This window comes from Phasianus colchicus, chromosome 1 (assembly GCF_987193195.1).
Source record: "Phasianus colchicus chromosome 1, bPhaCol1.hap1.1, whole genome shotgun sequence".
Classification (NCBI taxonomy): Eukaryota; Metazoa; Chordata; class Aves; order Galliformes; family Phasianidae; genus Phasianus; species Phasianus colchicus.
Genome location: NC_143436.1, coordinates 109,719,307 through 109,740,418, shown reverse-complemented (window position 1 = coordinate 109,740,418; position 21,112 = coordinate 109,719,307). Strand labels below are relative to the sequence as shown.

Below are 21,112 nucleotides of genomic sequence, written 5' to 3'. Positions count from 1 at the left end.
AGTTATTTGTTAACTAGCTGTAGTGAGCAGTCTGCTTTCAGAAGGTTCTTTATTGAATTGCTACCTAAAATGTACTAAAAGAAAATAATTTTCTTTTCACTCCTGACATAGCTTCCAGAATTCACACAATAATTTGCTATTACATTGTTTTCATTAGCATTATAAAGCTCTAAAGCTTCATTCTTTTCCACTGTTAGAACTTACCAAAGCAGTTTGCCTGGTAACTTCCACAGCTGACATCCAGAATTGAATGTGCAAGACTAAAGCATTGTTCTGGAGAAGTCAGGCATATCTAGTTCTCAAAAAGCCTTTAAAAATTTTGCATTTAAGGTTATGTAAGCAAGGGTAGGAAGATTATGTCTTGTTTCTGGTAGAAATTCATGAAAGGCTGCTAAAATGTAAGCTAGGAAAAAGGTATTCTACTAAATTTTAAAAAGCAGTACCAAGAAAAAAGAAACCATCTGTATTATGAAAACTTCTAAAGGTGATTAAGATATTTTGATCTGAACCTACTTGTAAGTATACTTATCTTCAAGTTAAGTTCTTTAAGTAGTACTTGAGCTGTGCATGGACAGATTTTTCAAGAATGATTTAATGCAGTCAAAAGAGTACTTTTCCTCTATGTACTATTAATATTTCTACAATCTCTCCTGCTGTCTCCAAAGTTAAGAGCAAACAAGCAGACATAATCCAGCATTCCTGATTGTACTAAATCACCAAAAGCCTCTCTGCCTCTATTCATTTAGATGTCCAACAGAGCTGCCAACAAACTGTATTTCATTACCTCACACATAAATAGCAAATGTCATTGTCGTATGCTAAGTGATACTGCTTTTCTTGACTTCACTGCGTTCAACTCTGTAACAAGCTAAGTGGAAGCATTGTTACTTATATCTTTATAGTCAGAAATACATCAACTGCGTAGTTAAAAAGTCTGTAGATTCCTACACTATCAAGAACACAGGTGGGTTTTGTTTTGTTTAGGAAAACTGTAATTAATACTAAAAATGTGCATTAGAAAACCTGAGGTGGACTGAAAAAACTTTATTTCACAAATAAAACCACAATTACATGTAACAGATTCAATCTTGACTTTTTTTCTTGTCAATATTTAATGCCTTTACTGTTGGCTGAATGCAATCCCTAATATAAAAACAAATTAGTTTTTAAATAACATTTAAGAAAAAAACATTTAATGAATACATACACTCAGACATGCAGAAAGTGTGTCATTTTTTGAATTAATTCTATAGGCAGTGCTAATGATATGGATGTACTCCAGCCCTCTCCTGCAGCAAGGCAAAGGACCTGAAACAACACAACACTGTATGGACCATGAGCTAATCCAAAAATCTGCAAAAGCTTTGTTCAACCTTATGTCCAAGGAGGTATTATAGAACTTTTTAAAGCCACTGCCTTGTCTGCTGAGACAGCAACAATAGGGTTGCAGATAGCACAGAAGTTAACGCAGCTTTTCTGCTGTATAGCTGTGGTACTAGGAAGAATTACTATCATTAATGTATGCTAAAGCTCTAGGGATATAGTTCTCTGCAGAAACAGCTGTCTTCTACTTTCCTAACATGGAGCTTGGAAAAGTTGGTTGGACCTTTTTTCCCCAAAGCATGGAAAGAAATACTGTTAGCAATATTTGCTCCGTTTGGGAAGTAGAAAATATAGCAAGGAAAGGAAGGTCAGTTATCAGTAAAAGTAGTGGGGAGAGAAATTTTAAAAAAAATTCTGATGTTCAATAATTCCACAAGGAATTTTAAAAATTTTTATTTCATGAGGAATTTAAAAGATGTGTTGAAGTGGCCAGCTGACCTGCATTTGACAGTTGAGAAATTCTTTTAAGACTTAAGTTGATTCTGCATATGTATCACTAATACTTTCTAAGATAGTCTGAGAATAACCCAATCTACAGATTAAAAAAAAAGGAAATTATTTCTGTTTTACTCCAAAACAACCAAACTACCTATTTTGATTTAATACCACTTGTCACCAAGTGGAATCACATCTTTGGGTGAAAATGCCATACTATACAGTAAAGAAAGAACAAAAGAGCAAAGCTCCAAAAAATACTAATGCCAGTGCATTTCCAACTTAACAGATGGAAAAAGAGAACGCTAAGACCTTTATGAATATGTCATGACAAAGTCTTAAGGTTCTACCACCAATCAATGTTTATACGTGTCAAAATGAGGTTTTATAAATACCAATGCTGCTCTTTGAAAACTGCTCATCATAAAACCAAAAAAACCAAATAAATGAAAAAGTAAAACCAATACTGCCCAACATCCAACTAAAGTAACAAAAAGCGTCTCCAACCTGGTCCATCATGACAGACAAATGTTTTTTGTACTGTGGTAATGTAGTTTAGACTCCATATACTACAGGGATTTCTTCAGCTGAAAGGGTGTAGCATGATAGCTACAACTTTATTACAAACCACAAGCCAACATGTAATTCCAACACCACCTGAAAGAGATGTAAAATTTGACTGAAGTTATTGCATCCTTAGAGCACAGCAGATTAAACAACTTGGAAGCATAAAAAATGAAACAGAGTTAGGAGGTTGATGGGAACAAAATATCTTTCTGTCTAGATGCAAATGATTCTATTCAAGGGATGCCAGTTAACTGCATGCTAGTTTTGAGAAAACCTAAAGGCTGTTTGGGGAAAGAGCAGCAAATAACAAAAATATTAACCAAAAATATGACCCATGATTTCTAAAAATATTCACTATGTCCCTATCCAAGAGGTCTAGGTTACTGAAATTAAAGGCGTGGTAAATAAAAGAGTACTTTAGAATCTAAAATCAGAGACCAGGGAGAGGAAAGTAGTAAGTTTCCCAATAAATTTAAATCAGCCTTCTTAAAGAGTATTAAATCCATACTTCTGTCCTTTCTCCTAATCCTCATAGAACTGAATAAAAAAATCCAAGTGAGACTTTCACTACTGACCCAGACTTACTTTACTTGTGTTTTAAAGAGTCTCATCATTCAAACTAACAGTGTAGAAATTTCTACTGGAATGATGGCACAGAGAGTGTACTCTAATCGTAGTACATAGCATATCTGTATCACAGACTGCATAGAAACATACTACATAATATCACTGAATACACACAGCTATTTATTATGTGTACTGGAAGACACTGCCTTTTGGTGATTTTTAAGTATTTCTGTGTTCTTAACTTTATTGCCTAGAATTCAGAAGTAATCTCCTTACTTTGGTTATCAACCAAGGCCAAAGAAAAAGAGAACCTGAAGGCATATAAGGATATGAACCTTATAAAATTCCTTAAAGTACTATTTAAATAACTATCTTTCAAGGACTGATCCCTGATCCTACATAGAAGGGTCTACTTGTCCAGTAAGCATGCTGGATACAAAGCGTTCTCTCAACAGCTATTAAAGATGGTAAGACAACATTGTAATTTGGAATTTACTCTAAGGCAGCTGAGACTTAAAAAGCCTTGTATGAAGGTTCACCAGCAGCATTTTATCTTCATGGTACATTTCCACACTGCACTGTTTTATCATCCTGCTTATTTATGCAATTAGAATACAGGCAGCACACATTTCACTCAGAAACTGGTATGCATAATGTCATAACCTTCTTATCATTAATTCATTAACCAGAAGAAAAGGGTTTGAGTAGATAAAGAAGTGCAATGAGGAAAAAAAGGTGGGAACAGAACGCCAACTGGAAGAAAACGTCCCTCAATCATCCCAGAGTTATAAAGTAGTGAAGTTTCATAGTAGTGCAAGAAGCATGCATAGGTAATACAGATCCGTAAGTATTTGCACATTTTTGAACCCAATTCTACTATTTCAAACTAATTAAAAAAGACATTGAGGCCCTGGAATGTGTTCAGAGGAGGGCAACAAAGCTGGTGAGGGGTCTGGAACACAGGCCATATGAGGAAAGGCGGAAAGAGCTGGGAATGTTCAGCCTGGAGAAGAGGAGGCTGCTCAGGGGAGACCTCATTGCTCTCTATAACTTCCTGAAGGGAGGCTGTAGTGAGCTGGGGGTCAGCCTCTTCTCTCATGTCATTAGTGATAGGACCAAAGGGAATGGTTTCAAGCTACGGCAGGGGAGATTCAAGCTGGACATTAGGAAGTATTACTTTTCAGAAAGGGTGGTCAGGCACTGGAATGGACCGCCCAGGGAGGTGGTAGAGTCACTGACCCTCGGGGTGTTCAAGGAAAGACTGGATGTGGTGTTGAGGGACATAGTTCAGTGGGAGCTATTGGTAATAGGTGAACGCTTGGACTGGATGATCTTTTAGGTCTTTTCCAACCTTGGTGATTCTATGATTCTATGAAAATATTTCTTATTTGAAACCTTCCCAAGGGCGTATTCCATATTAAGATAAAACTGCTCTGTTTGAGAAGATTTAATAAAGATGAATATCTCTGTCCACTGTGAGTTCATTAAACACAAGCTAATCACATATGAAAATGTCTGAAACTCCCCATTTTGCTATTAAGGAATACACAGAAGCAGTGCTCTTAATCCACATGTACTCTATCATCACATTCTTAGCAACCGCACAGACTTGGAAAATGCATTTTTTCTACCACACACACAGCTCTTACCTGCCACACCTGTAGGAAAGGCTACCAAGCGCTCCAATGGCGCAAGCCATTTGCTTGGAAGAACTGTAACTGGTTCAGCATAATATTTCCAAATGAGAGAGATCATCAGGGCAGCCTAGAATGAAAGTTTTTGTTAGCTTGAATAACAGCACACAAAGTATATTTTCAACGATGTTTTGAAACAGTACATCTCACATTCTAAATTAAAGAGAATAGCATCCTTATTATTTTACATTGTTCTGAAACAAATACAAAAGATTTTTAGGCTTGATATGACCTTAACTTTACAGACAACAACAAGGGTTAGCAGGAATTAGCTGGAAATTACCTCTTTATTTTGAGATTGGTTCAAATCTAGCATAAATAAAAGTGGTAATAATACAAATTGTTACATTCTGATGACTGTTTTTAGCCATAACCCTTGTCTGTGAAGAATCCAACTAGCTTTCATATTACCCAAAATATAGTCTCAGGTTGAGCACTCTTCTTACTGGCAAAAAAATTATCTGGCATCAAGCCTAAGCAACAATCTGGTGAGGGAGGCACTGTGTGGAGATATGTGGCAGCTCTATATGGAAATTTGCATCCACAGCAGAGGAACATTTTATGTTTTCAGAAACACAAGCAAAATACATATATTACGTATCAGAACTTTCCTGGGTCCGTTGCCACACACATGAAAAACAAACCAAAAAGAAACAGGTAAAACAAACTCCTAACTTGTCATCTCAATACCAGAAAAAAAATAAAGCATCCATGAAATTCAAAGCTCATTTCATTCACAATAAAAAGACCCTATCAGCTGCATCTCTCTACAACCAAGAAACTGTTCTGGTTTGGTGTGCATTGTGTCACTGGGCTGCCAAATACCTGTGCAACTAATCATTAGTCAATAAATGCAAAAGAGACTTGTCACACAGTTGAGGATTTAGTCCTCAATTTTGTATCCCTAATAAAAGATTTACTTACTTGCAAGATGTAGAATATGATATTTATAACCCACTTTATTTTGGCTAATTGGGCAGTTCGTGCTTTCACTGTTAAAAGAAAAATATTACTCCACATTAATTATAACGATAATTTATACTTATAGAAAAGTAGTAATTCATTAATATTATTAGTCTTCAAATCAGGGCACTAAACATCATACACTTGTCCAAAAATATCTCAAGATAACTTATTGTGAAAGCAATGAACAGCTAGGTTCTAGAGTTTTACATTAACGGTACTGTGGAAAGTTGCAAAACTCTGATATCCTAGGCAGAAAAGTCAGATGTAATCAAGAATGCTGTTCTGAAATGAGAACAGTCAACGTGGTTGCTAACTTAAGAATCTGTTTTAGATGAAGCATAACATATGTTTTTCCCTCTCACAAATGGGGAAAACGATGGCTTCAGCAGTTGCGCTTTTTGCCTCATTTCACTCAGAATGTGGTTAAGACTATTCACAGCCATTCACTCATTGAATGCTGCTGGTCAGATTCAATATTGAAAATTCTCATGCTTATTTTCCTCCAGCAGTACCCCCAGCCCAATACAGAACAGCTCAAAGATGACAGGAAGCACATCTTCAAATACAATGGTGGCCTAAAGTTTTCTGAAGCACTATTGTTGTCTAGTTTAACTGAAAGTACAAATTAAGAATAATGCTAATGAGAACAATCCAGAACTGCCAGTGGTAAAGATCGTCCTTTCTCTAAACAAGTGCAGAAAAATCTGATCATTCTGCACAGAGAAGGCAGACAAAGCAGGTATTCTCCTGTCTTTTTAAGTTCAGTGAGTGAGTTTGGACAGATAAGCAAAAAGTCTAGCGCCAAAGGTTTATGTGAACTCTCTACCATGAGATGATGCATGTTCCTCACAGAGACAAAGCAGTACAGTTTTATCATAAAAGCCACTGCATATGGTCAAAAGGGATTGCAAAAAGACAGCAATGATCTCATCTAGTTACCTTCCACATTAACACTTTCCCAATAGCATCTTCTAGCACAACAACCAAATAGCTCCAATCCAGCAATTCATCCTTTCCCAATTAAGATATGCAGCCTTACTATATTACTAATTTTATTAAAGACAGAGAACTTTGCAAAATTATTAAAGACTGGATTCAGTAATAACCATCACTAAAAAAGAATAAATATATCATACAGAGAATGTCAAGAAAATTCCTTGTAAGAAAATACTATACCTAACTTACTCCCTTACCAATCTATACAGAGCCATGCACAATCAGAAATTTAATTTAAAAAAAAAGGGGAGGGGGGTGGCAAGAGTGGAAAAAAGAAGATAGATAAAAGGAGATGGAGAAAGTTAAAGTAAGGTACTTAAAACTGAAAACATTCCTGGAAAAATATTAGCTGATTTTTTTTTTCAGGAACTGAAAGCGTAGGGAATAAATGTTATACCTACCATGAGTCTTAAGCTTGTCAGTCATTTTGTTAATCTTTCTTTCCAGACGGGCGTATCTAGCAAACTCATCCATCATACTAATAGTTGAAAGTTCTTGCTTCATGTTCTGAATTTCAGCTCTCATTTGGGATTCCTGCTCTGCATCCTTTTGTAACAACTTGGATATCTAAAAGGCAAAGAAATAATATCAATAATTTCCCCAGAATTCAGCTGATTTTAGCACGTAAAGCAGTTTCCTGTGTACACACTCAAAGGCTCCCATTGCCAGGACACCATCCCCTTTCACCAAGGCACAGGGAAATCTTCATATTGGCAAGACGTTCTAGAAGTGAAGAGATGCCACGCTCTCTCAACTAAGAAACAAACTTTCCTTCCTTCTCTCCTCATCATGAGCTGCATGGATCACAGACATCTGATACTCACAGTAGGGACAAAGATACAGTCCTTTTCATCACTGTTCTCTCCATCATTTTCAGCTCCTGTAATCACACCAGACGCGGCAAGCTTTATTTATCTGAGCTCAGTTTCAGAACTCACCAACAACACGTAGCTCAGAACCGAGCATCATTCCTCTCTGTTACAGACTGCCTAGTCGGAGCTCTTAGAAACACAGCAAGCACCGTACTGACGTACAGCCGCGATCCTTCCAGCGCGGCATCTTACCCGTGTCTCAAAAGCATTCAGATAATAGACACACGTTCCCCCCCCCAAGCAGCCCGAAGCCCTCCCCTCAGCCCCTGCTCGGCCCCGCGCTACTAACGGCCGCCAGGCGGAGCAGGGCGCGGCGCTGACGTCACTCACAATGGAGGAGCAGGAAGGCAGCAGAATCTTGAGCGCGTTGCAGAGGAACACAGCGCTCAGCACCAGCAGCCAGGCGCCGCTCTCCGCCATGCTTCGCGCACGCGCACACAGGCGCGCGGAGGGAAAAACGGAGACAGGTGCCGTCACGTGACGACGGCCGGCCAATCCGGAGCCGTTCTCCTCGGGGCGGAGCCTCACACCTAAGCGCGGGCGGTGGTTAGGTGTGAGGCCCCGCCCCGCCGTGAGGGGAGGCACAGCGCCGTCCCCGCCCCGCCGCTGACCCCGCGGGAGGCGGCGCTGCCGGCCGCCGCCGAGCGCGGGGCGCGTCGCCCCCCTGCCCCGCCTCTCTCCCGCCAATCCGGCTGGATCCTGTTGCGGCGCCGCTGGCGCTGCTGGGATGGGGGGGGGCGGTTTCCCTGCGCAGCGCGGCGGGCGGGAGAGCGGCCGCAGCGCCCGGCGGTGAGGCACTCAGCGCGCAGCAGAAGTCGGGCGGGAGCCGCCGCGCGCTTCGCCATGCCGAAGAGAAAGGTGAAGCGCGGGGGGAACAGCGGAGACGTTGAGCGTGGGGGACGAGGAGAAAAGGGGAACGAGGGGAACGGCTGTCGCCGCCCGGCTGAAATCGCCGGCGGGGCAGAGCGCCGAAGAGGGCCGGCGCCGGGCACCGCCGCTCTCTTCAGCAGCGGCGTCGTCTGGAAGGTTCGGCGGCGCGCGACGGGCGCCCGGCCGAGGCTCGCGATCCGAAAGCGGCGGCGGAGAGAAGGGGCGGGCCGAGCGCCGCGTCACGTGCTCTCAGCTGGCCCGCCTCTGCGCGCCGCGCATGCGCCGTCTGACGCGCGCCGTTTGTGTTGGCAGGTGGCCGCCGGCGGCGCGGAGGCTGCTGAGGAAGTACCGAAGAGGAGATCGGCGCGGCTGTCCGCCGTGAGTACCGGCCGGCACCGGCGGGGCGGGGGATGGTGTGTCTGCAGCTGAACCGAGCTCTGCTTCTGCTTTCTCTTCAGAAGCCTGCGCCTGACAAAGCGGAGCCCAAAGCCAAGGCGTTGGCGGCGAAGGTGAGAGCCTGGGGGCGATGGGGGAGAGGGGAGGAAGGGGCTGTGTGGGCAGCATTCTTTTTTTTTAAAGAGAGTCTATATCCGGTGGCATGTCAGTGTATGTGTTTTTGTTTTCTGTGTGGTTACAAGCATTTGGGTCTTATCTGTCTCTTTTTTTTCTTCGAGCATATGGCTTAAGATCATTTCAAAGGCAGCAAGATAAGATGCTTTGCAGAGTTTTTTATGTTTTCACTTTAATAATTCCTTACCATGCTACACACACCTTCGATCCAGTGGTTTGAACATGAGTGTGCTCTCGTTCTCTGAGTTTTAAGCCTAAGAATTTTGGGAAGTTTTCTAGTTTTGTTTCAGTACCAGTCCCCTCTCCCCCCTCCCTCCCCAAGTGTCTGCATGGTGCATCTCATTGACTAATATTTTGAAAATACCAGAAGTCTACATGTTGTGAAGTTGCTCGTTATCTGGATTTGTAATACCGAGTACTGACATTCATAACTTTTTTTTTGTGATTTTTTTTTTTTTCTTTCATCAGGTACATTCTATCTTATCTTAGTGCACGGGGGGGGAAGGGGGCCAAAAATAATAAATACTTTCTAAACATGGGAGAAAAGCATTTCTAATATTTTGTGGACAGTGACAACGTTACTGATGTTGCAGCATTTTTTCACTTATGTTTCACATTGCACCCTCTACATGTCGTATTCCTTACTGCATGTTTGCATGCAGTGATGTAAAGCACTTAGAACTAATGCTTAGTAAGCACAGAATTTCACAGAATTGTATTATTGTGAAGATAATAATTTGCATGTGCATTTGTATACAGTAGGTAATGTATTTAAATACGTATTAGAAAGTTGCTTATGTGTGGTAGCACAGTAACCTGATGGTGGTTTTTTGTGGTGGTGATTGCTGTTTGTTTGTTTGTTTTTTGTGAGGATGGACGCTTGGAGTGAAAACAAAGTATGGATACATGCAGCATGGTGATTTCTCATAATAATCAGAAGTGCATGCTTCTACAATACATAGAATAAACAAAAATGAATTTTTTTTCCTCAGTAAATTTTAGTTCAGAGACAGTAAATTAGGGTATACAGGATATATAGTAGGATATACACTGAAAAACAGACATGAAATGCACACTATTTTTAATGAGATCAGATACATCTTAAGGTAGGTCATTATAGTAGTTGTCTGCTTAGAGGTATAAATGGATTACATTCTTAACACAGATTGTATCTGCCCAGAGGTGTCGTAGTTTGTCATTTATTGAAAACTTTTGTTAGTATCTGTAAATATCAGTGCTAATTTTGTCAAAAACTACTTCGGCATCAATTAAGATCGATGTAGGTGTTTTATAAGCACATGGATCAGCTGGATCTTTGTAGGTAGTACTTGGTTGCTGTGTGGAATGTTTGGGAAGATATGTTAAATTTTTATAATAAAATAGCTCTTGAGCAAATACTTTTCTCCAACACATTTAACAACAGAGATGCCAGGTGCAGAAGATGTGACTGAGATACTGGTAAAGGAGTGCAGAAAATGATACCTGCAATTGTTCATCTATTTAGGATAAGTTATCTGTCAATACAACAGATAAAATGAGCCCGAAGTGTTTGGTGTTTACAAAGTGGAATGACTTCATTGATGGATTTTGTACTTCTTGTTAATTTTTTTTTTAATCTGTTACAAGAGATTAAACCACATATGACAAATTGCTCTGACTCTCCACTGGAATTAATTACTATTGTTTTTTGTCTCTGATAGGTTTTTCTGATGGGTTTGCACCACTCTTAAGCAGTGTTTTTAGTTACTGTGTAATAGAGTGATCCTAGATTCTGTGAGCATAACGTATTTATAATATGTGCTGTTCAGGGAAGTATATATATGTATTAGCTCCTTAATAGTAGCTCTTGGTGTTTGCCAAGTCCATCTTGTTTTTGTTTAATTACTTTCAAAATTTAATTGTAGGTTATATGAATTTATTTCATTTAATTGTAGGATAAATCTGAGAACAAGAAAGCTCAATCAAAGGGGAAAAGGGGGCCTAAAGGAAAACAGACTGAAGAAACAAACCAAGAGCAGATAAAGGACAATTTGCCTGCGGAAAATGGAGAAACTAAAAGTGAGGAGGTAAAGTTGTATTCTTTGGTCTAAAACAGCTGGATAACTTACTGTAACTAGTTTAAATATACAACTGTTAGAAATGCAGATAGTTCTTAAACTAGAATCTATTTCTGTGCAAAGAAAACTGTTGGTTATCGAAATATTAGTAGATAAACCAGGGAAATTCTGGTTGCACTCAAAAGAGTTGCAGTGATGTGGTAACAGTCCTTGACTTGAAAGAAAACAGTGAAAATCTTACCCAAACCCCAGTACAGGATAACATCCTTCAGCGAGGAGCTGTTTAGCCTGATGGTAAGGCTCACAGAGGGAGCAGGGGAAAAGAAGTACAAGAACAACTAATAGCTGTTGAGAAATGGGTCAAATCAGTCTTGGTTGTAATACTCTGCTAAAATGACTGTATTGCTGAAGTTTTTTTGTACTTAGTGATCATCTGAATAAAAACATCCTTCACCCTGCTTTTCTTTCTGGGAGGTGGGCATCACCTTAGAACAAGATTTGTTGAGGGAGGCAGTGCCTCCTGTTTGGTGAGCTGTTAACAACTGGATAAATCCAGCTTTCGTGTCGTAACATGCTTAGAATTACTCTCAAATTACTGCATTATTGACTGGCTTGCTCATTTCAGTTAATCAGTTGAGTTTGATCATATAATCATAGGATTTGTTAATCTAAATATGACTTATTTTTCCTGCTTCCTTCTTTAAATTAAAAAATATATATCTTTTTTTTCATGTTGTGCAAATGTATTTTCAACAAGGGAAAAGAGTATTTGGCTTTTAGGTACTTTTAGGTAGATAGTGGTTTTCTTGGGTAAGGAAGGTACAGAGTGATACTTGAGTGGGCAAGACAACTTTGGATTAACATTCTTTATTTGCAAACTTTATGCTTTTTGTGTCTAAGTTGTGCTATAAATATGAATTCTTTGATAGGCTTAAGTTCACGTGTGGCTCTATCAGTCTATTAACATTGCAGAATTTGTTTTTTCCATTTGTGTACGTGATATTTTGGTAATGCCAGAGAAAGCTAAATTTGGCAATATTTTTCACCTGTAGTTTATTTAATATACCAGTTAAAGGAGATGTAAATCTAAGGAATGGATGATGATTTTGAGAACACATCTTCAGGTTGGTCACACCAGTCAAAATTGCTGAATTAATATAATGTTTCAGTATCTCATAAAAATGCAGTGAATTCTTATGTTAAAAAGAGCATAATGCCTCGGGGCTGGAGGCTCCTGTACTTCATCCTTCAAAAAGCTTCTCATAGGTGGTGGTAAGGATAGTTAGCAGGTGTTAGGGTTTCTGATTGGGTACTGTTATAATTAACCAGAATATTCTTCTGGTAGTTCTGTAAACCTTTAGGATAATGAAATTAAATGTTTATATTGAGTTCCTCTTTTTAAACTACATTTCAGCTTGTTAGGTTATTTTTTTTATTTCTGTAAGGCAGTAATTATTGAAACATTTTTTTTTTCTTAAAAAATGTTTTAAGTGTATATTGAGTAGTACTATATCAACAATCTGAAATCCATACTGCTACACCTGAGCTGATAGAAGCCCTTTTGGGAACACTTGAGTTTAGTAGAGCGTTAAACGCCATCCAAGAGAAATAAGCACACCACAGTTCCAATTTATTAAGACTACAAAGCATGCTGTATAGAAGCAAGTCGTAGTTGTTCTGTAAGTCAGCTTGCCTAATGTGTGCATTAAAAATACTATGAACTAAATGTCTGCATTACTTTGAAACATTTTGAAATGTTTTTTTCCCTCTTCTTTGTCAGACCCCAGCACCTGATGCAGCAGTAGAGAAAGAAGAAGTGAAGTCTGAATAACATCTGGTACCAAGTCCTTAATTGGTGATCCTTATACTTTTCTTCTTGTATAATTCAGAGGAATATTTTTATCGACTATTTTGTAAATGCAAGTTTTTTAGTAGTTCTAAAAAACACGTTTTTAAAAGGAGAGAATCCCAACTCAATCCATTTTTTTACATATTTAGATAAGTGTAAATGATTTTTTAAGTGGTAAAATCACGTACTGGTTGTCTGTTTTCTATGAAACCAGAAATTAATGGGATGTTAAAAAATGGAGAGGCTTTTTGAAGTCTTAATGCGACTTCTCGTTCCATAGATTGGGAGGAAGAGTTTTTCTATCCTATTAAATGAAGCGCAACACAGACGTCGGAACTTGTAATACTTTGAGAACGTCTTAACGTTTTAGTTATTTATCTCTGGTTGTACCATCAGTAGAATTGCTTATCTCATGAACTGCTCCCTAGTGTTGGATTTCTTGACCAGTAATGTATATCTGTGACAAAGTTATTTTTGGTAGGTGTAGGTTTATTTTTTCCAACAACTTTGTAACTGCTACGTAAAAGGCTGGAAACTTTTATCTTTAAATATTGAATAGGTAAAAGTTTCTGATTGATAGACTGGATGTCAGCTGGTATTTCACATCTAGTTTTGAAGGAGAGCTTGTCTACAAAGTCCAAATGAAAAATATTTGAAATAGGCTTAGAAAAAAATAAAACTATAGTTTTTATATTAAAAAGAAACTGTGTGAATAAGAACAATTGTAAAATTGTAGTGTCTGTGATCACCAAACAAAAGCCAAATAAATCTTGATTAAGAAAGAATGTTTCTAGAGCTCTTGTATTGGCTACAACAACTCAGAGTATAAGGGGGTGCAGTCATTGAACTTGTGCTTCTATTGGAAAGCAGTGAATAAATACCCACTGGCTTTGATTCTTAACTGTATTCTTTATGTTGTTAAAAACTGTGCTACCTACAGGTAGTAATGTAGGGGTGAGCAGCAAGTAGAAAACTGTAATTGTAGTCTTATCTGGATTTCTTGATCGAGAGCTGGTAATGTACTGCTGCTTTTGGTACCTTTTTAAAAAAACAAACTTCATAAGCACCAGATATTTTTGTCTGTTCAGCATTTGTGTGCGTAAATAATGCACAAAATAAAATGAGCCTGGACTGTGAACTTCTCAAGCAGCCAGCTGAGTTTATGTAATGGAACCCACAGAAGATAAGGAGTGTAAGAATTTGGCCAAGAGCTGTGAGGAAAGAAGAAGAAAACTTTATTTCTTGTGCAGGTGAGTGTAGCCTGCTGTGAGCAGCTGTGCCTGCTATATAGATATGCAAGTTGACAGAGCAGGGATTCAAATAAAAGTAAAACATAACCATGCTGAGAGCTCATTCATGTAGCACAAAACTGGCCTGATACTCCTAGAAAAAAATAATTTTGTTAAGATTTAACAGCCTTTCATGAGAAGGGGGCGTACTAAATATATGTTACTTAAAGTAAAAAATGAGACCTACTGTATCATTTCAGTTCTCCCAGAGTGCACTTGATTTCCCCCCCCCCCTCTCCCATTTTATTTTGCCATATTGCAGCATGTACACAGCTTTATCTGATCAGTCTGTTTGATGCCAGTCAGATAACTGTCAGCCTTGGCTTGGGAGGAGTCAAGATCAAAAAGCAAGTTTCTTCTTTTTCCTCTTGAATGAGAATTTTTTTTATGCTCATATACAACACCTGCAAATACAGCAGCTGCTTCCTCTTCACTTTGGTGCCATCATCAACTTAATAGTTTCTTCTGAAGACATCAAAGTTTCACCTCTAACTTACTTTCTCAAAGAATGCTTTCATTGAAGCACTTCCTCAAATGCTTTCATCATTTTACCATTTTTCCATCTTACATACTTAAGAAATGTTTAGGTTTTCCTTAACTTATAATAGAGGATGTCTTTCAACACTGGCTCACAATGTGCTTCTGATCCTGTCCCACCACAGCTGTGTTCTGAGCAGAATGCACCTGGCTTTGACTTCAAATTCTGTGATATTTTTACAGACTTGAACTAAATTTGTCACTTTTTCTATACCTCTTCCTCACTCAGTTACCTTATTTGACCGCTTATTTTTGTAGTAGGGAGACACAGCTGTTTATGTGCTGTTTCTTTTGTGTGTGTGTTTTTAGCAAATCAGAAATATCAGTTCAATGACTAATAATGTTGCCAGTAAGTATTCCGAAATAACCTTATACCTGTACTGAATGCCTGCTTCTCACATGTTGTGAGTCTTCAGTGTTGAGACGTTGTTGACTTCAACACCTCCTCTCTAAGGCAGACACTCTTAAGTAATTCCCAAGTAATTTATTCTTGGAGACAAAAAGCCATCCCTCATTTTATTCTGCAAGCGAAGGGACTTATGGATAAATCAGCAACACCTTATCTTTCACAGGATGGAAATGCTCATATTGAAAAAAACAGAGAGGCGATTGTGTCAGGAGCACAGAAGCCCTGATTTGTTTTGAGCAGTACAAGCTGGTGTTGATGCAGTAAAGAATGAAATGTGTTTCTGTAGGAAGTGGAGGTGATTCAACTATGACTTCTCATTCTGCAATAGACAGGAAGACCTTTCACATCTGTCAGTGCTTGTTTCATCAGAGCTGAATCATGTGAAAACTGGCATGAAAGGGTTCTCTTAGCTTTTACTGTAAAGATAACTAGTGGTGGGGCATTTTATGAGAAAGGAAGAAAAGGAGCAAAGCACTGTTTAGTCATTATAAGCGGTCCACTTAAGGAAGTCTAATTTCAAGCTTAGCAGTTGAAGTCTGTAAAGAGTACGGTTATGGAGATGAAAGTGTAGAAGAAATAATAGTATATTTCTCCACAGAACTTGAAATGACAACAAGTAGGGGGGGGGGGGGGGGAGGGAGAAAAAAAAAACACAGCACTTAAGCTACAAGGAAGATGAGGAAGGGTGTGTATGAGCACCAGGTGCCAGTCATGCAGGTGGAGAATGGGAGTGGAATTTATATGCGGGTCTCATGGGTTTCTTTTACACGAGGTACCTTTGGTCGGTGTGACTAAGGAATGGAGTGACCATTAAACTTTAGATTTACACATAGCATGATTCACATAAGGAGAACCATCTTTTCCAAAACACATTTCTGTGAGGTGGTCTAATCACACAGATGTGCTTGAAGGTCTGGAGGACAAGTCTGATTGGGAGCAGATGAGGGAATTGGGGTTGTTTAGTCCGGAGAACAGGAGGCTCGGGGTGATCTCGTTACTCTCTACAGCCACCTGAGAGGAATCATACAATCAGAAGGTTGGAAATGACCTACAAGATCATCTAGTCCAACTGTGCTCCCATCACCCATTGCTACCACAAGCACTAAATCATATCTCGTAGCTCCTCATCCAGATGCCTCTTTAACACTGCCAGGGACACCGACTCCACCACCACCCTGGGCAGCCATTCCAGTGCCTGACCACTCTCTGAGAGAAGTAGTTCCTACTTATGTCTAATTTAAATCTCTGGTGCAACTTGCAGCCATGTCCTCAGGTCCTGTTTGTTGCCTGGGAGAAGAGGCCAAACCCCTCCTCATCGCAGCCTCCCTTCAGGAAGTTGTAGAGTGCAATGAGTTCGTGCAAGGAGTGCAAAGGAGTTTGTGGTGAGGTGGGGGTCAGCCTCCTCTCTCACCTAACAGCAATAGGATAAGAGGGAAGGGCCTCAAGTTGCACCAGAGAAGTTCAGAATGGATATTCGGAAAAAAAAAATTCTTCTCAGCAAGAGCGGTGAGGCAGTGGCACAGGCTTCCCAGGGAGGCGGTGGAGCCACCGCCTTTGGATGTGTTCAAGAGCCGCGTGGCTGCGGCACTGAGGGCCGCGGGCAGTGAGCACCGTGGTTTCCAACCTCTGCGATCCGTGCGCTGCTTGGGAGGGGGCAGTTCCACACCAGTCTACGCGGCAGCACTCCCACAAGAGGCCGAACGGGCTGCATAGCAGCACAGTGCCTGTTTATCGCGTTGCGCCTGTGCTGCCGGACAGCCCCCGGCGCACCTCAGCGAAGCTGCCCGGACGGCCCCAACTCTGCCCGTGACGGCGCACGGGGCGGCCCCGCCCACACTCGTTCCGTCACCGCTTGTCTCCTCGCGTAATCCTTCCGCGCCCGAAATCTCCGTCCTCCGCCGGCCCTCTCCCCGCTTCCCTCTCGCCGCCCCGCCGCCCTCACTGCACGTTGTACCGCGGTTCCGCGCTCTCCGTTCCCTCTCCCCGCCGAGCTCTCCCCGCGAGACTCCCAGATCCGGGGGACTACTTTTTTCCCCCGCCCTCCGGGAACGCGCAGGGCGCAGGTGGTGGTGGCGGCGGCGGCGCCGTGGCACTTGGAGCGGCGGCGATGGCGGCGGAGGCGCTGAGGCTGCGCTGAGCGGCGGCGCAGGGGGAGGGGAGAGCCGGAGCGCGAGAGGCGTCCGACGGGGGGCGGCGCGCGCGGATGCGAGAGAGAGAGCGCGAGAGAGAGAGAGAGAGAGCGCGGGGGGGCGCGGGGGAGGGGCGCGCTGACAGGGCTATGCCGGGCCGGGCCCTGCCCGCCTCAGACGCCGCCGAGTCCTGAGCGCGGCTGCCGCCATGGCCGAGTCCTCGGCTTCCTCCGGCTTCGGCGCGTCGCCGCCGCTCATTGAGTCAGGTAACGGCGGCGGGCCGCGGGCCGCTGCTCCCTGCCGCCATCTTCTCGAGGGCGGCGATGGATTACAGCCGCCCCTGTGGCCCCCGCCTCGCTCACTCCCGTCTGTCTCCCTCCGTCTCTCCCGCAGAGCTCTACTTCCTCATCGCCCGCTTTCTCAGCACCGGGCCGTGCCGCGGGACGCTGCGGGTGAGTGCGTGGGGCGGGCGGGCGGGAAGGAAGGGAAGGGAAGGGAGCCCGGGGCTGTGCGCGCCAACGGCCGCGCTGACCGCGTTGTGTGTCCCCGCAGGTGCTGGTGCAGGAGCTGGAGCAGCACCAGGTGCGTGAGCCGCCCCCAGAGCCCCGCCTGAGCGCTGCGGGGTGCCCGGACCTCCCCTCGGCGCGCCTCGTGCTGATGGAATCCTTCCTTTTCACCTTTAATTTTTTTTTTGTTTTTTTTTCTTCTCTTTTTCTCGGTTTAGCTGCTTCCTAAAAGGTTGGATTGGGAAGGCAATGAGCATTATAGAAGTTACGAAGAACTGGTGAGACTTTCTCTTTTTAAAAAACTTTTGGCTCGGACGGTAACGTTGGCGCCGGGCACGTTCTCTGTAAAACGGGCCCGGCTCTTCGTCTCCCCAATCTCGCTTCGTTGGGGTTCGCTCCGCTGGGGTTCCCGCGGCAGTCCGTACCCCGGCCGCGCCGTACGTTGGGATATTGTTTACATAGCAGAGGTGGAGCCCGGCGCGGTGCGGCGGTGCACGCCGCCGCCTGCGTGCGGGCAGCAGCCAACCCGCAGCCGGCTTTCATTGCGGAGTTCCGTCGGCGAGCTTGTTAGGAGCGTTGTGATTGGACGGTAATGATTTTCTGGTCGGCTTCCTTCATCGCTCCCCTGCAGCGGATTAGGAAATGAAATCGTCGTTCCGAAATCGGTGGTTGTGGTTCTTGTGAGTGCTCTCTGTGGCTGCGTGCTGCTCTAAACGGTATTAAGACAGCTGTGGCTGCCGCACGGCACGTACTCCGTTAAAGCAATCTGCCACCGATGTATTGACAGCCCCTAAAATTGGGGCATGCAGGGTTAACAGGCAGCTCCCTTACCTGTCAGTCTCTGCATGCTGTAGTTGTAGCCCTTGTACCTCCTGTGTCGCATCTAAACATCTCAAGGTGGTATCTGTGTAGAGAGAGAATGACATTTTTTAAAAGAACGCTTTCTTAATTTAAGTGCTGCTTCAGGTGGTAAACTGTGTTGCATTTCTTTCAGTTGTCAGTGTGGTTGGGAGAGCAAATGAGGTCTTAAATGAATTATTTAAGTCACCAGAAGGCCAGGTCTTGCTAAACAGGAATGTTGTCAAGCTCTGACTTGAATTTAGCAAATGTGAAAGTAGCATTGAGTTTAAAAGGTCTTTATTTATTTTCATCATTATTTTTCTTTGAGCTTTTCTTCTTCTAGTAAAAAGTGATGGTACTTGTAGAAGGGTGGGCTCCTCTAACCTCAGCGCAGGTTTCCATGTGCATTTCAGGTTGTCAGATGAATTCTTAAGCATGTGCCACCCCTCTCTCTTTTTCCTACCCAATTTAAAAGAAGTATCTTTACAGGGCAGTAGTATTTCAGAATATTCCGAATCTGTCTTCTGATTTTGAGGGGCTTTGGGAACTTCTTGTTGAGCTGGTGTCACTGAATCTGCAGTGATGCAAACAAATAGCAGTTGTGGTGCAGTTGTTTCTGTCTGTCGTTGAGTTGGAGAAACAGTTTAACTGTTCCTTTCAAAAGATGAGTGAAGCTACTTTTAAAAAGGTGCTTGGTTTGGTCACTGTGCTTCCGTCAGTGGTTGCATTTAGAATGTAAGCTTCCTGATGGTGGTGTGCAAGCAGAAGGGCTTATAAGACCTGACATAGGTTATGCTGAATTTTCTGCCCTAAATACCTTGTCTGTTACTACTCTGTGCCAGCTGAAGAGGCAGAATTTAGAAAGAAAGGATAAAAAAGTGCCTCCTTGTAATCTTTTTTTCTACCAAATAATTTATCGTAATCAAACTTAAGCGTCTTTGGAGCTGATGTGCTGAAATACCTTTGACTGTGTAGGGATGTTATTTCTTTTATTAATACTTCCAGCTGTTCTGCTTCTATCAGGATACAACCTGTACCCACGAAACTTTGTAGTTACTTGGATTGTTATTAGAACATGTTAGGCTATTGCTTAAATCATGTTCTTGTTACTTAGTTTACATTTGGGCAACATTGTTTAACAGCTCTTACATGGCACAGTACAGTATTTTTATTCCCATTCTTTTGGTGATGAGATCAGCAGCATTGAGACTTCTCTCACTGAAGTTCAGTCACTAGGGTGAGGGAATGGCATCATAAGCATGAGCTAGTTCTGCCTGAGTTTTGAGTGCTGTGGGCAGGAGGCCGCATACCTCTGTTCTTGTGGGCCTGCTTGCTTTTCTTGGGTGTGTTGGCTGGAAATGGCCTTGCTGCTGAAGCAGCAGTACAACTTTTGGCTCCGACTGGTTATTTCGTGGCTGGATCAGAGAGTCAAGTTGTCATGGGTCCATTCGTACCTGCTGATTTGCACCTTCCTGGAGTGTAAATTTATGATATCGATGCTTTGTTTTACTCAAGTCTGTGTAAACTTTATTTAGTTTCTGTGCTATTGTGATTAACTTCATTGTTTGATTAGGATTTTTTGTTTACTCATCTCCTGGGGAAGAGGAAGAAAAAAAAAAAGCCCTAAACCGTAGAACTGTACAGTTATTCTTGACTGAGACATCTAAGTGGTTGTGGAGGTGTGTAGATGTTGATGGCATGGGGTCAGTGATTGTTTTGATCCCCTTAGTTTAAGGAGTTAAGGATGTCTGGTGTTGTGTAGTAGATGTTCAAAGAGCCTATTTGTACATTAGGTGACTGTCATCTAACAAGTAATGTGCAATTGAAGTTGTAGATGCATAAATTCTTAGGCTTGATAACAACAAAGTTTTCCACGAGCTTGAGTTCTGAAGACCTGCTTTTGATCAGTAAAAATAATTGGGTGTGTTAGGTAGAGACACCCATTGTAGGGTGCTGCACAAACAGATCGCATAGGTGTGAATATTGTGGACTTTCTGTGGCTGAAATAGTGATGTGCAGTAGGTAATTTTACTTACTTTTTTACTACAGCTCTCCCATTCTTGGAGAGCACTTGTGAATTCACTAGATGAGAGCTTTACAGGATTGTTTTTTTGTTTTGTAATTTGAATTTACGCATATTAGACACTGTCCAAATACTTCTGTAAATATTCACGCTTTTAGATTCATTTTTTCAGGATGTGCCATACGTGTGTTTAAAACTTTAATATTCTGTCAGGTGCTATCCAACAAGCATGTGGCTCCAGACCATTTATTACAAATTTGCAAGCGTATTGGCCCAATACTGGATAAGGAGATACCACCCAGCATTTCGAGAGTGAATTCCTTACTTGGTGCGGGAAGGCAATCATTGCTACGTACAGCGAAAGGTATGGTTTGTTTATTGTTTGAAATGGATATGATACATTTTCTTAAGTATCTGCTTAACACTTTTGGAATGGTTTGAAGGCATTGAGCTTTCACGAAGTATACTGTGTTCAGTAAACCAAGGTACTATCAATCTGCGTATTAATAGCATACCAGTGTGCTGATTGTTGGAGAAGTGTTAAGCTGCAGCT

The 21,112-nt window shown here is 41.9% G+C and overlaps 3 protein-coding genes across 7 annotated transcripts in view; 2 read left to right on the top strand and 1 right to left on the bottom strand.

Annotated features, from left to right (window-relative positions):
- Positions 1 to 1,029: 1,029 nt before the first annotated feature.
- On the bottom strand, positions 1,030 to 7,987 carry GET1 (guided entry of tail-anchored proteins factor 1). 2 transcript variants are annotated; one of them, XM_031612752.2, is made up of 5 exons: positions 7,811 to 7,987; positions 7,010 to 7,175; positions 5,571 to 5,638; positions 4,602 to 4,716; positions 1,030 to 2,475 (listed from the first exon to the last, which is right to left on the bottom strand). In XM_031612752.2, exons 1-5 carry the CDS (start codon positions 7,898 to 7,900, stop codon positions 2,402 to 2,404), a joined length of 513 nt encoding a protein of 170 aa, XP_031468612.2. In that variant the 5' UTR covers positions 7,901 to 7,987; the 3' UTR covers positions 1,030 to 2,401. The 2 variants fall into 2 exon arrangements, with proteins under 2 accessions (XP_031468612.2, XP_089978852.1); XM_090122726.1 differs by lacking the exon at positions 7,811 to 7,987 and adding an exon at positions 7,433 to 7,499.
- Positions 7,988 to 8,115: 128 nt separating this feature from the next.
- Positions 8,116 to 13,488, top strand: HMGN1 (high mobility group nucleosome binding domain 1). Its single transcript, XM_031612599.2, has 5 exons — positions 8,116 to 8,338; positions 8,663 to 8,728; positions 8,809 to 8,859; positions 10,855 to 10,986; positions 12,758 to 13,488. The coding sequence occupies exons 1-5, from the start codon at positions 8,324 to 8,326 to the stop codon at positions 12,806 to 12,808; spliced, it is 315 nt and encodes a 104-aa protein (XP_031468459.2). The 5' UTR covers positions 8,116 to 8,323; the 3' UTR covers positions 12,809 to 13,488.
- Positions 13,489 to 16,928: 3,440 nt separating this feature from the next.
- BRWD1 (bromodomain and WD repeat domain containing 1) overlaps positions 16,929 to 21,112 on the top strand; it is a 52,828-nt gene continuing 48,644 nt past the window's right edge. For all 4 annotated transcript variants that reach the window (XM_090122662.1, XM_090122661.1, XM_090122659.1 and 1 more), the window contains exons 1-5: positions 16,929 to 17,456; positions 17,584 to 17,642; positions 17,743 to 17,772; positions 17,915 to 17,974; positions 20,773 to 20,923. In XM_090122662.1, coding sequence (XP_089978788.1) covers positions 17,399 to 17,456; positions 17,584 to 17,642; positions 17,743 to 17,772; positions 17,915 to 17,974; positions 20,773 to 20,923 — 358 coding nt within the window. In that variant the 5' untranslated portion in view covers positions 16,929 to 17,398. The remainder of the gene's footprint in view (positions 17,457 to 17,583; positions 17,643 to 17,742; positions 17,773 to 17,914; positions 17,975 to 20,772; positions 20,924 to 21,112) is intronic.